A 14,754-nucleotide genomic window follows, 5' to 3' on the forward strand; every position below is an offset into this window, starting at 1 on the left:
GAACTGGTGATTCAGAAACACAATGGACCTGGTGGTTAAGAGCACACAAAGTGACCTGATAGTTACTAATAACATAGGACGAGCTCTGAGACGTGGAAACTCTGCTGACCGCAATCCCTAATCCTATCACACCACACTAGAGGTAGCCGTGGAGCGCTCCTGACCAGACCTAGGCGCCTCGGGCACAGCCTGAGAAACTAGCTAGCCCTGAAGATAGAAAAATAAGCCTACCTTGCCTCAGAGAAATTCCCCAAAGGAAAAGGCAGCCCCCCACATATAATGACTGTGAGTAAGATGAAAATACAAACGCAGAGATGAAATAGGTTTTAGCAAAGTGAGGCCCGACTTACTGAACAGACCGAGGATAGTAAAGATAGCTTTGCGGTCAGCACAAAAACCTACAAACAACCACGCAGAGGGCTCAAAAAGACCCTCCGTACCGACTAACGGCACGGAGGTGCTCCCTCTGCGTCCCAGAGCTTCCAGCAAGCAAGAAAAACCAATATAGCAAGCTGGATAGAAAAAATAGCAAACAAAAGTAACACAAGCAGAACTTAGCTTATGCAGGGCAGACAGGCCACAAGACGATCCAGGAAAGAGCAAGACCAATACTGGAACATTGACTGGAGGCAAGGAACAAAGAACTAGGTGGAGTTAAATAGAGCAGCAGCTAACAACTTAACCTCGTCACCTGAGAAAGGAAACTCAGAAGCCGCAGCCCCACTCACATCCACCAGAGGAAGCTCATAGACAGAACCAGCCGAAGTACCACTCATGACCACAGGAGGGAGCTCGACCACAGAATTCACAACAGACAACGATGCCGATCGCTGCAGCGTCGCTGTGTGGTCGCTGGAGAGCTGTCACACAGACAGCTCTCCAGCGACCAACTATGCGAAGTCCCCTGGTAACCAGGGTAAACATCGGGTTACTAAGCGCAGGGCCACGCTTAGTAACTCGATGTTTACCCTGGTTACCAGTGTAAATGTAAAAAAAAAAAAAACACTACATACTTACATTCTGGTGTCTGTCCCCCGGCACTCTGCTTCCCTGCACTAACTGTGAGCGCCGGCCAGCCGTAAAGCAGATTACAGCGGTGACGTCACCGCTCTGCTTTACGGCTGGCCGGCGCTCACAGATAGTACAGGGAAGCAGAACGCCGGGGGACAGACACCGGAATGTAAGTATGTAGTGTTTGGTTTTTTTTACATTTATACTGGTAACCAGGGTAAACATCGGGTTACTAAGCGCGGCCCTGCGCTTAGTAACCCGATGTTTACCCTGGTTACCAGTGAAGACATCGCTGAATCGGCGTCACACACGCCGATTCAGCGATGTCTGCGGGAGGTCCAGCGACGAAATAAAGTTCTGGACTTTCTGCTCCGACCAACGATGTCACAGCAGGATCCAGATCACTGCTGCGTGTCAAACAACGCTATCCAGGACGCTGCAACGTCACGGATCGCTAGTGATATCGTTGTTAAGTTGGTCAGTGTGAAGGTACCTTAAGTTCTAACAGACCACTGTTTGTCTTTATGAAGTGGAAGATTCTCAGCAGCCATTCCTCCATTTATTGGTTCAAGTGTTTTGTTGTAGGATAGAGAAGAGTAATTTGATTTGCACTGTCGTGGTCCGGCGTCCAGTATGGTTCTCCATGGCATCTACTGTAGTTTTTACTCGTGTGCCTGGGGATATCAGCCACTTAGGATCAGTCTGAACAGTGGACCAGGGCAGTGCACATCGATTTTCCCACAGTGTAGTGTATCTCTAGTGTAGAAATATCTCAGCTTATCGTCCGATTCTTTGTCTCTAGGGGAATAGCTGTAGTGGGTGCAGATGCTCCACGACCGTGGATCCTGATGGGGACCTAATGAAAATGCATGTATTAAATAAATGGCACTTTGCAGCCTGGTTGCAGATTTTGTATCGAAGCCCTGGTTAGGCTATGTTCACATGCAGAGTTTTTTTTTCTGCAGCCAAAACCAGCTCTCTTGGCATTAAAAATGCTGTGTTCAAAGTATGCGTTTTTTGCCGCGCTTTCTCGCAGCGTTTTTAACTGCAATTTTTTGGTGCGGAGTACATGTGCGATTTGTCTACAGTAATTAGTTTTATTCACCACAAACGAGGCAAAAAATGCAGAAAAAAACGCAACAAAACCTGCTTTTGCAATATCTCACTGTTTTCGATGGGTGAAAAAAAAACGCTGCAAAAAAACACTGAAAGAAGCGACATGCCGCAGGTTTCAGAAAATGCTACAGTTCTCAAATTTTGTTAGAAAAATAAAATCAAGCATGTGCAGGAGATTTCTGAAATCACAGAGGTTTTTCTGGTACTCTGAAAAGCAGCTTTTAATTTGCATTAAAAAAAAGCTTTAATAACGCTGTGTGTGAGCAAAGCCTTACACTTCTGTTCCCATCATATTAAAGAGTGATGGAACCCCCTCCCCTCAGACTACAATGGTAATAGAGTATTTGTCAATATCTGTACACCTTAGATAAGTGGTGTCCAAACTCATCAATTTCGGCAGAACCTAATTTGAGTGACGGCAGTCAGCATTTGGCCTTTCCTTCTTCCCCTCCCGATGATGTCTACCGTAAGGTTTTTTCTTACACCATGTGCCTATTTCCTTTATTTTTTATTTCGGAGGAAGGCTAATGTATCATTCCTCATCCCCCTTAAATAAAATAAGATGGATGTAATGGTTTTGTAGGTAGAAATCCATTTATTGTCACAGGCAATTGATTAATTAATTATTATAAATTTTGAAGTATTCTTCCGATGCCATTTCTGGTTTTAATAGGAGAATATAACATTTTGGAGCAAAATAACCCAACATTATACCAAAGGAACTCACTAGAGTCACAACCATTTGTAGAAAAACTTGCTTCTCATCTGTGACCTCAGCATAGACAGGAACAAAGACAATCCATATCATCAAATATGCCAGGGTGGAGAATGTGATATCTCTTGCCAAGCTGTACTGACCAGGAGGAGCTTGGGCTACACAATTCAACATGAAGGAGATAAGAGCAAGTAGTCCATTGTATCCAAACATCAAGAAGAAGCAGAGGACATTGGTTATTTCGCACTTGAGATACTTATAGAGGAAAGTCACCGGCTCATTTTGGTATAAAGAGGGTGCAGTGAGTATGTACCATGTACAAAACAATCCCTGGATGATGATACCAAATATCACGGTGGCCCATGTTCCTTTGGTCTTTAGCCACTGGATATATTTTGTGGGGACATCTTTAAAATCTGTTACCAACATGACTTGGAGGGCTTTTATGGATAATGTTGACAGGCAACAAGTAAACCCCAGAGCTGGGAGTGGTTGCTGCATCTGGCACACAAAATCAACAGGCTTACCAATAAAAAGGATGATACTCAATGTGACAACCAACAAAGATAGGAGAGCGAAGAAGCACATGTGACCACCGGAGGCTCTCACCAGTGGACTACGTCTGTGTTTCAAGAAGAGAACGATGGTTCCCAGGATCAGAGAGAGGAGAACAAAAGATATTAGCAGAAGAAATATTACAGAGAGGTCTCTCCAGTGTAAATACATGTAGGTTGGAAAGCTACAGCCGGTGCTCCGTACATAAGACCACTGACCCACGGGACATGACTGACATTGATATTCATCTGCAAGAAGAGTCATAAAAATTCTGTCAATTAAAAGTCAACCATACAGGTCTAACAATTAACACAACATTAATGGTTTACCTTCACTAGACTGAAACATTCCTTCTTGGCAATCAATGCAGTCAAAACAGCAGGAATGGGTTCCCTTCACTCTCTTGACTTGTCCTGGTAAACAGTTTCCCGAACACTGAGACTTTGGAACCTGGGAGAAGCAAGAAAACTTCTGTATAAATGCTCAATAATTAATCTGAAGCTTTTGACCAGTTTCCCAGCCAGACGCTTAGAAGCTACACTTGACCTTTTTTGTCCCCGGTATGTTGGTCTGAAACTGTTAACATCTACAGAAGTTATTGGAGACTACAGATACCAAAGACCTTGGCATATCTGAGAGCTCATTCACACTTCTGATTTTTCCACATAGGATAAAAATGGACCCGGACTGATCATTCTAATCAGACTCTGATCAGAGTTTGATCAGTGTGTAGTCCAAGTGTCATCCAATTTTCTAGTTCGTGGAGAAATAAAAGAAAATGTTTTCCCCACCTTCTCCATTCTGACAGTCTGTGAAAATCAATCTGCACTCGTATTATTATACATTTTTATAGCGCCATTTATTCCATGGTGCTTTACATGTGAATACGGGGCAAATATAGACAAATACATTAAACATGAGAAAATAACAAGGCACACGGGTACATAAGGAGGGAGGACCCTGCCCGCGAGGGCTCACAGTCTGCAGGGGATGGGAGATGAAACACTAGGAGAGGGTAGGGCAGGTTGTGCGGCGGTTCAGTAAGTTCAGGATCACTGCAGGTTGTAGGCTTGTCAGAAGAGGTGAGTCTTCAGGTTCTTTTTGAAGGATTCTATGGTAGGCGAGTCTGATGTGTTGGGGTAGAGAGTTCCAGAGAATGGGGGAAGCATGGGAGAAGTCTGGGATGCGGTTGTGGGAAGAAGAGATGAGAGGGGAGTAGAGGAGGAGATCTTCAGAGGATCGGAGGTTGCGTGTAGGTAGGTACCGGGAAACCATGTCACAGATGTATGGAGGAGACAGGTTGTGGATGGCTTTGTATGTAATTGTGAGGGTTTTGAACTGGAGTCTCTGGGCGATAGGAAGCCAGTGAAGGGCTTGACATAGGGGAGAGGCTGGGGAATAGCGGGGAGACAGGTAGATTAATCGGGCAGCAGAGTGTAGGATGGATTGGAGCGGTGCCAGAGTGGTAGAGGGGAGGCCAGAGAGTAGGAGGTTGTAGTAGTCGAGGCGGGAGATGATAAGGGCAGGCACTAGCGTTTTTGTGGTGTCGCGGTCAAGGAAAGCACGGATCCGGGAAATATTTTTGAGCTTGAGACGGCAGGAGGAGGCAAGGGCTTGGATATGTGGCTTGAAAGAGAGGGCAGAGTTGAGGATCACCCCGAGGCACCGAGCATGTGGGACTGGGGAAAGTGAGCAGCCATTGTCATTGATGGATAGGTCTGGTGGAGGGGTAGAGTGAGATGGGGGAAAGATGATGAATTCTGTTTTGTCCATGTCTACTCGTATGTCATCCAATTGCGGTCTGACTTTTTCACGGATCCATTGACTTGCGTTGCCGATTTTGATCCTACCCTTTAATCAAAATTGGACATGACTCCGATATGTTCCACCAGTCACTTCGTCCGAGGAAAAGACCAGGCATGTGAATGGCCCCACAGAATATCATAGGTATGAGTGCTATCCATGAAAACCATGGATAACACTCATACGAGAAAATCAGTAGGGTAAATTAGCCCTAAAATTTGGCAAGAGTCAAACAATATCACTGCGGATAAGAGCAGTCTGACTGGTTGATGATGCTCAATAGGTCATGGACTTCGACTCCATACAATCAGAAATAAAATCTTTTACCCTTATTAGTCCATTTTTCACTGAGGATGATAAGTTAATTGTTTGTTGCTGTCACATAAACTCTAAGGTCACATTAGAAGGAAGCGGAAACCTTTCCAAAAGTCTTTTTGTTCTTTGGCCAAAAGGAGTAAACCAGATAATCCAAATTTGCAACACAAAACAAGCCAAAAACCAATCACTAAAATCATAATGCCCAGTACTACCCAAACTCTTACGCTGGTGCTTATTTACCCACACCTTCCCTCTCAAAACAAAATTAGAGAGCGTAAGAAAAATAGAAAAGAACTTTGCAATGTTGGCCAAAAAACATCTAGATTAACATGGCCACCTGGAAATTGGTATCAACTGCAACATCATCCACTTCGTATAGACATTTTCCAGACCTGCCATTTTTATTGATTTCCCAACTTACCACATTCATAGGAGTGCCCCAGTTAATAAGAGTACTGTTCAGTTCCATTGCATTGTTGTAGGATCCAATTTTGGAGAAGCCCATTACATACATACTATGGGTCACTATATCATAGCCAGTATTAGGATTTCCATTATCGTCAAACTTGAAAGACGTGTTAAAGATGGAGAAATTCACTTTCTTCACCTCCTGCAGCAACTACCAGAATAAAATAAATCAATAAGGGTATTTTATGTTATTAGTTTCACCACATTCTAGAGTGCAAATTGGCATTTTAGCAACGGGCTTAAGGTACAAATGCGCATTATATTGATGGAAAGAACATAGAAAATGGCTTACCTTCCATGCATAGATGTTAGAGTCCTGTTTGTTGCATTTCATAGAAGTGCAGTTAAGAAGTCTATGTAATGCGTACGCCACGGCATAGACCGCCGTGTATACGCTGTGGGCATGCAAAGCTGTGAGTGGGTTCAAAATGATTGGGACTTTATCAGGTTCAAGGGCAATGCTTTGAAATACATCACTGACATTTTGTGTATATGTCTGTGAGATCATATTTCTTAAAAACATATCAAATCCCGAAACAGTGTGGGAACTTGGAAAGAAGCCAATGACTGTGCCAATACGTTCAATTCCCGGCAAGGAAAGAATACTTTGTGATAAGACCCAGGATGCACTTCCTATCCACACCCTCGTCATGTTGCGCACAATGACCTCCTTGAAGAGCGCTACGGACTGAGTCAACGATGCAAACACCAGTACTACTTCCACATCGGCCTGAACAATCTTGTCTAAAATTTCCTCAATAACGGTACTTGTGTCAGAGGTGGAGAGGTACGTTGGAATTAGGCCTTCATAAGCAAGGCAGATTCCACTGGCCATCCCAAAAGAAGAGAACTGTTGAAGAGCAGTTTCACCATAATCGTCATCACTGGCCACCGCAGCTATCCAATTCCATTGGAAGAACGTCATCAATGCCACCATACCGTACACTTGTTTTTGGTCACTTGGCACAGTTCTGTAGAAGGCTGGATAAACGCTTTTATCACTAAATGCCTCAGAAGTCACACCGTAACTGATCTGAAAAAATAAGCATATCGAAAGTACCCAACTGAGATTTCGACAAAAGTAATGGCACCTTTTCTAGCATTAAAAGGGAAGGCCTTTTCTTTGTACACTTTTTGTACCAGCCAATTATAAACCTATATTCCTAAAAGAGTTTTGTAAACCACAAAATTAATCTCCAAGAGGACCTGTCACCAAGCCAAAAGTGACCTGTTTTTGCTGTTATTTTATTCCCACTGCTCCCCTGAGGATTCCAATTTTTTTTTGTTAAATCCGCTTTACGGTTCCAGAGATATGGGCTCTTTTATTGAGTGCTAATTTGTATGGTCTTTATCAAGGGGGCGTGGTTCACATGCTAATTATGCAGAACATCCTAAAGACACGCCCCATAGGATCTTTCGAGCCACTCCCCCTTGCTAAAAACCATAAAAGTTAGCACTAAATAAAAAGGCCAATATCTCAGGAACCATATGTTGGATTTTGAAAAAAAAAAATAACAGATTTCTCAGGTGAGCATTGGGAATAAGACAAAAACTGGCTACTTTTTACTTGGTGGCAGATCCTCCTTAAAATACCCTGTTAAAACATTCCAGACTAATAGAGCGAGATTAAGGATTCAGAACCCCTCTTCTAATCAGGTGGCGCCATACCTTTCTCTGGCAACTCACCCAAATATATGAATGCCTGACTGAGCTTTTTTGTGTTTCCTATCAATAGAGCATAGTAAGATGCTGCCAGACTCATCTGGCTGTGGCTTGTCTGATTGGAAAACAGAAAGATGGGGAATTTTAATTCACCTCTAATATCATCTTTTGTGGAAGAGACAGAAGGCCTCCATGCAGGTAACATTGACAGCTTATCCCACCAAAATCGAAGGCTTTGGCCAACTATAACCTAATATGTATGAAGACCTTTAGCCAAAGATAAGTGCTGATGAGCTGTTACTTAGCCCATTAATACCATTGGACATTTTGCAGTGCTTCATTTCTCCACCGGGGGTGCTGCAGGAATATTGAAGACTCGTTATTCAATAGGCTACACTTGACTGCTCGGGGCCTCACCATCAGGACAACTTGTCACCCACTTTCTAAAAGTAGAGAGTTGCACAATTTTATGCTAAAAAAAATGAAGTGACAAAATTTAGGAAATTCTGGTGGCAAAAAAACTAGTGCAAAACTTTTAAAAAACTTCCCTCCCCACCTCAAATAATCCAACTCAGGGGCGGACATAGCATTGGCGCACCTGTGCACCCTCCCAAGGGTCCAGGAGATAAGATGGCCTACTTCCATCTCCAAAGAATTGTCCATTATGATGAGCTATTAGACTTCAATGTCCCATGTACTGTTCTTGCACAGGAACCTCTTCTGTGTCCACCACTGAGCCAATGGATAGGTGGTGTAAAGCTAGACTTGATACTCTATAAAGATTTATACCAATTGTTGCTGTTATCGTATAAGACTTACTTGTGGAATTAGAAAGGTGCTGAAAATCTTCATGGAGGCGGTGGCGATCTCAGTGGATGAAGGCCCGATCACAGCGAGAACTCGGGTTTTGTACTCGGTAAGGTTGCAGCTCACTTTCACATCTTCTGTCCCATTTCTAGCTAAGAAGAGCAGTACAGGATGCAGAATAGCTATGGAGTTAAGACAAGTGTCATAGACCTCATAGCCCAAAGTCTCTCCTGGGAGTAAGGTGGTGCTATTGTTGATTTCTTCGAAAGCAAATTTCATTGCCAACGCCTGTAGAAAACCCGTAGGATTCAAGCTGCAGTAGAAAATGTTTAGTAAAAATAATAGTCATTAAAAAAAGGTTACCTAGTTTATAAAATTCCTTAATAAGGAATTGGGGATTTCTTTCCACATCGGTGGTTCTCATAAATGATCCAGAGTGAAAAACGGCGAAAAGAGCATTTTTTTTCTAGAGGACCCAACACATCCATGCCTTATATATACAGCATATTTATTTCAGAAGGTACTATGCAATACCTCATTTCATCCATGAGAAGAAGAAAAAAGAATACCCGAAGAGCAGCAAATGTTCTAAAACCATAGCAATTCCAATGTTCTCTTGTCCCCCTCTAGACTCACGGGCAACAATGACATCATGTCCATCTACATGACCGCTGCAGCCACTCATGGCCTCCGTGGTCTCATGCTGAACATGCTAGCATCACCACTCATGCCTGTGATCGGCTGCAGCAATCAAATGGATATACAGCATGTCACCCCTGCACGAAAATAAACAAAAGACCGTAAGGGACCACTGGAGATAAGGATTCGAAAAACATGGTTGTGGTTTACTTTCCTTCCAAAAATATTGAGTTTTGCATGGGACTGATGCTATGTGTTTTCTCTATTTCTTTGCAATCCCTCTAATTCCCAGCATTGAAACCAGAAACCTTCTAGATGGCTGAGCCACAGTTACATTCAACAGAGGGTAACGCATCTACAGCCCCAAAAATGTATATCTGTAGTGTTTACTGCCAATGTGTCGATTGATTTCTGAAAATGCTTGTCTATGTTATAACGCGGCCGTCCGTTTCCTTTACGATCCGCTCTTATAGGAATCCAAATGTTCTATTTTATTGTTCCAGCTTTGTAGAGTCAGCAGCAATAGTGAATGTGTGTGCTGTTCTGGGCGACATAAAACTGAATGAGGCGTCAAGGACAATTGGCTGGGGCTATAAACTGGTCCATAAGATGCATACATCGTGAAGAAGACATCTAGAATAAAAGCGGCACATGCGGTAACATTTTATGTTTCTTTGGGTTCGGAACGGAATTAGGTTTCTTTGCAAAGAAAATTTAGCCTATATCATGGCCATATGCCCTATAAGCTTCCACCCTAGAGCCCTTCATTTATCAACCAGAACAGAGCCAACTATACAATACAACCGCCAAATCATTGGTAAAAGTGACTCTCAATGACCCCTTTCTATTTGCCCAAATGTATGGATTTTCTTAGTAGGGATCCTTACTGAATTTTTTTCTTAAGGGTTTTACCATCAAGTGGAAACAGAAATTTATGGTAGACACACCGACCTGGACATCAGAGGTCTCCAGTGAAGCAGTTGCACCCAACTACATGACTAATTAAGAAGTGGAAATGAGTAAACTTGCATAGCTCATAGATAAGAGTCACATATTCTCCTATAATTTCAGTCTGCAGATTGTTGGCCACCACATCTATCAGAATGGGGTTAGAAAATCTCTGTTCCCCCCGAAAACAAGAAGTTACACTGATGGGGCCACAACCCATAACAAATTTGGTCTAGTATGGCAATATTCATTTAACCTGTATCATCTAGACTGGTGAAGGGTTGTCCCCACCAATTACTAGGAAAGGCCACCACATCTCGTTAGTATGCTTGAGTATTTCCTCGGAACCTATAGTCATGGCTCCATACAACAGCCAGGAAAGCTGAGGTGAGGACAGATAAGAGAAGAGGTCCATCATTTTGGCGAGCGGCAAGTCACTGTCCATATGGAGCTATTATAAGTCTTACCTGGAACATTTCAGAGGTTCTGGCTTCCAATAGCTTTCCAGGTCATCAACGTTGGTGTGAAAAGGAAACAAACCTCCAATCATAAATTCTCCTGGCTTCCTAAATATTTGGTAAGCCACAGGCTCAGAGGTCGAAAGTACAAACCTTTCACTGAACCTTAATAACAAGATGAAGTAGAAGATCATTACGTCGATGGCGGATGAAGACCTCAGATGACAATGGTGTACAAACTACCAGTATCACTGCACGAAGCTACATTCAGTATTAGAGACCGAATATAATGGGTGGAAATACGATGCAGTCAGTAATCTCCTGTTATCCGTGAACTCCTGTGTCACTGACCCTAATATTTGAGTAATTGAGAATCTTTGTCTTGCACCAGACAGTCAGAATTTGCAGTCAAATTGTGAGGTTTGCTGATGTCACATCATTTACTGGAGACCTGAAAACATTGGAATACACGATTTACAATCTAAGTAAAAAGAAAGACACCTTCACTGAAAATCACATTTCTTAGGTTTCCTTCACACACAAAATATGGGAAATAAGCAGTATACATGATATCTTTTGTGTTGTAGTTTTTTTTTTTGCTATTTTAATTAACATTACCATACGGAGTTACAATCAAAATCAAACTTTTTGCTGTTTTCAATAAACCAATTAAGTAAAATTAATGTAATAAGCTCAACACAAAGCCTTCTGAAAATCCCATAAAAGATTTTCTATGAGGCTTAGATCTGTTGAATGTGATGGCCACTCCAGAATCTTGCAGGACTTCTTGTAAAATATGCTTGAGATCATTCAGCTTCCTCACATGAGGAATGACATTTACTTTTAAAATTTTCTACTGCTTTATTGAATCCATCTTGCTGTCCACACGCATAAGGTTTCCAGTGTTCAAGGAAGTAAAGCATCACCAAGCAACCATCATTCTTCACTGTAGGCATCACCAAGCCACCGCCATGCCTCACTGTAGGCAAGGTGTTCTTTTCAGGGGATGCTTCAAATCGTCCTCCTCCAGACTTACTGCTGACTCGAGTCGTAGGCCTTAAAAGTTCCAGCTTTATTTCATTGCTTCACGGAACAGAATCCCAAAACCTCTGTAGCTTTTTGATATGGCTTTGAGTAGATTGATGCCGGCTTTTCTTGTACTCTTGGGTCAGTAGAGGTGTCATCTTGGAGTTCGAACCTGGAAATAATCAGTGTTTTGTAGGAGAATTACTGTGGAAACTGATGTCTTAGTGCCTGCTGCCACCGCATCTTGCTGCAGGTATTTTGCAGTCACTTGAGTGTTGTTGACCTCCTGCTCGTCAGGATTCTGGTGACGGTCGATGACAGCGTCTTTTTTTCTGCCACATCCATGTAGTGCAGCCAGTGTAGCTACATTGAGCTTGTGAACTCTGCTTCCAGTTGTATCTCTAGGAACATTCAATCCCTTTGTATCTTTTTATATACTTTGCTCTGTTTGTGCAATGCAACTACCTCTTCTCTAAACTTTGCAGACCACTCTCTCGACTTACTGTATTATATTAATATGCAATCAAAGTGAGTCAACAAACCCCCAACCAGTCCAGGCATTTGATGTGTTTTATTTCAAGCGCATGTGATGTATCAAATAAAGCCCTTATTATAGATTGTGCTTGAAATAAATGTGTTCTCTTATGAGGACATCTATTCAGGGGGTTTGAATAATTAAATTTTGAATTTTGTGAAGAATTTGGAGAAACCACTTGTTATATTAGTTGTACTGAGATATTTGAATCATTCTCGTTAGGTTTATTGCAAACACCAGAAAGCTTGTCAATTTTTTAATTGTAATTGTATATCCTATTCTCATGGTACGTGGCTCAGACACAATATATTCCCCACCACTAGTGGGCACTGTAACTTAGAGATCAGTTGGGCTTTCTCATCTTCCTATTATAACAGGGAGATATTAGGGCTAAGGATAAAAATCTTAAGAATATCTCCTGCCTGATCTGTAATTAATATTCGAATATCGAATTGAACACCCAATCATTATTCCTGAGACAGATGTTTTTTTTTATTGAATTCTTCACTATCAAAATGTTTTTAGCATGCATTAAAGTGTGCGCAACAGGGTGGTTTTGAATCATCCTGTGTCCCTTTAAGTATGTATGACACTGTGGTCTTTAGTGGCCGAGTGTTTTCTTCTCTAGTGGAAGGAGGAAGGAATTCAGACTTACACAGCCGACAGTTCAAGAACAGCTTTACTCTCGAAGATGTAACTTAGTGGTTGCAGAATTTTACAAGAAGCAACATACTTGGTGGTTACAGCTTCTCACAATAGGCAAAAACTTGATTTTAACACAGGACAGGAAGACAGTTGGTGATTCTAATAATAATGGGCTAACACAATAGTATACGCAGCCTGATGGCAACCTTCTTCTCAGCTCTCCATTTACCCTGGCATAGTCTGTGTCTTCAGCCTCTCGATGCCACACAGCCCACCTTCTCTCACTGCTTGCTGCAGCCCCTCTCGGTCACCTCCCTCTGAAAGCAAGGCACTGCTGTACAACTCTTGCAACCTATGCTTACAGATACTGAGTGTCAATAGTTCCCACCAGACTCTTCACTCTACTCACCCCTACTTGCTAGCTAGCTATGACCCAGGTATTCTGCTTGCTGCACAGCCCTTCCTCCTCTGCCTACATGATCAGTCTGCATGTGTCAGACCTCTCCTGGCATGAAATGAGAACCTTTTATGCTCTCTATATACTACAAGGGGACGTGGATGTGCTTATGGTGCTAACTCCACACTGCCCTCTAACCCAGCTGTGTCATCAGTTTATTAAAGGGCTTGGTTGATCTTTGGGTACAAGTCTTTAGTTACTCTATATGACTGCAGACTTGGGATTCCTCACAGCACAGACAGTGCTCACTCTGAGAATTCTCCGGTCCTGGTTGCCTGTAGCGGGCAGTCATGTGACTGCAAGTATGTTATTTGCATACTTCCTGCCAAATTCCAACTAGACTGTGTCTGGTCTGGGTCAATTAATTTGCATTCATCGAGGCCGGGCATGTCCAGTCAGCACATCACTGCATGTATGCAATTTGCATACTTGTGGTAATGCTCGCCATTGACTGTACTGAAGAATCCCGACATACAGTGACTGCAGACTTGTACCCAAAGGCCAGACATCCCCTTTAAGCTAAATTTTTGCAGTCATTCTATGTGACTGCAGATTGGCGAGTCCTGACAGTTTGCCAACTATATAAGTGTATGCATATGCCAACTAGATTCTCATCCATTTCTCTAGATAGAACACTGAGATAAGCGGAAGATAATCTTTTCGGCAAGTGACCACCAGTATACAGATTGCATGCTGGAAGTCACATGATGGCCTGTTCATTCTTGCAATGAAGGAGAATCCTGACAGTGTGCTTAGTTCACACTGTCAGGATTCGCCAATCTGCAGTCACGTAGAAAACCCCTTTTTCTATTAGAGCACATAGCACAATCCTTGCTTCTAATGAACGTCACCGTGGCTGCTACCAGTGGCATCCTATCTGGACCTACTGACATGGGGACGTTTCACCCAAATAATGAATCCCATCACTCACTTACGCTGCAATCATGCACTGCAACGGCGTTGGAATTTTTTTTTAATGCCATCGAGGCAAAACCACAATGGTTTTTCTGTCATTTTAAAAAATCTGCACCGCGGCCGCAACATGTGAACGAACCCTTATACACTGCTCATATGTGAGTGTAATATATCATGTGTAATACATAACCTCGCACACCTGTTACAACTCAGTTACATCACCCACATATCATGAGTGGCATTAGGAAACATTATTAGACATTATAGCTCGTGCCTAGCTAAAATGGGCCCAATAGTACCAAGCAACAGCTGGTGATACGCAGCAGGTATATAAAACATTGCATGGCATAGATCAATATAATATTGACATTTGCTTGGCAACAAGACAACTAAAACAACCATAAAAATATATATCAGTCCTGGATAGTTATGGACACAGGGTCAGACTGGTCCACTGGGAAATCGGAAAATCCTCTGGTGGACCCGCCAACTGCCTTCTTCAAATTGGTGCCTGCTTTGCCCTGTATTCTGATTGTATGACCTGAGTGGTGCGTGCTTTATTCTATCCCTGGTGCCGGCAGGCCAGACATTGGACACCACGATGCATTTAGGTGGCAAAAGTCCTTCGCTTGTGTACTAGATTGGCGGACTTATTTATAACTCACAAGTGTAAGGC

The 14,754-nt window shown here is 42.6% G+C and overlaps 1 protein-coding gene across 1 annotated transcript; it reads right to left on the reverse strand.

The window, feature by feature from the left end:
- Window positions 1-1,783: 1,783 nt before the first annotated feature.
- On the reverse strand, window positions 1,784-10,694 carry LOC138651549 (taste receptor type 1 member 3-like). The gene is made up of 7 exons (XM_069741843.1): window positions 10,510-10,694; window positions 8,468-8,768; window positions 6,279-7,019; window positions 5,940-6,137; window positions 3,727-3,847; window positions 2,855-3,645; window positions 1,784-1,867 (listed from the first exon to the last, which is right to left on the reverse strand). Exons 1-7 carry the CDS (start codon window positions 10,692-10,694, stop codon window positions 1,784-1,786), a joined length of 2,421 nt encoding a protein of 806 aa, XP_069597944.1.
- Window positions 10,695-14,754: the final 4,060 nt, after the last annotated feature.

This window comes from Ranitomeya imitator, chromosome 10, assembly GCF_032444005.1.
Source record: "Ranitomeya imitator isolate aRanImi1 chromosome 10, aRanImi1.pri, whole genome shotgun sequence".
Lineage (NCBI taxonomy): Eukaryota > Metazoa > Chordata > Amphibia > Anura > Dendrobatidae > Ranitomeya > Ranitomeya imitator.

What these genes read in the sequence shown, in the direction of transcription:
- LOC138651549 (XM_069741843.1), bottom strand. Translation starts at nt 10,694, where the DNA reads ATGATCTTCTACTTCATCTTGTTATTAAGGTTCAGTGAAAGGTTTGTA. An exon ending in GCACCTTTCTAATTCCACAA is followed by an intron (nt 7,020 to 8,467) that starts GTAAGTCTTATA and finishes TTATTTTTTCAG; the next exon opens with ATCAGTTACGGTGTGACTTC. An exon ending in TACAAATGGTTGTGACTCTA is followed by an intron (nt 1,868 to 2,854) that starts GTGAGTTCCTTT and finishes CATTTTCATTAG; the next exon opens with GTCCCCATCAGGATCCACGG.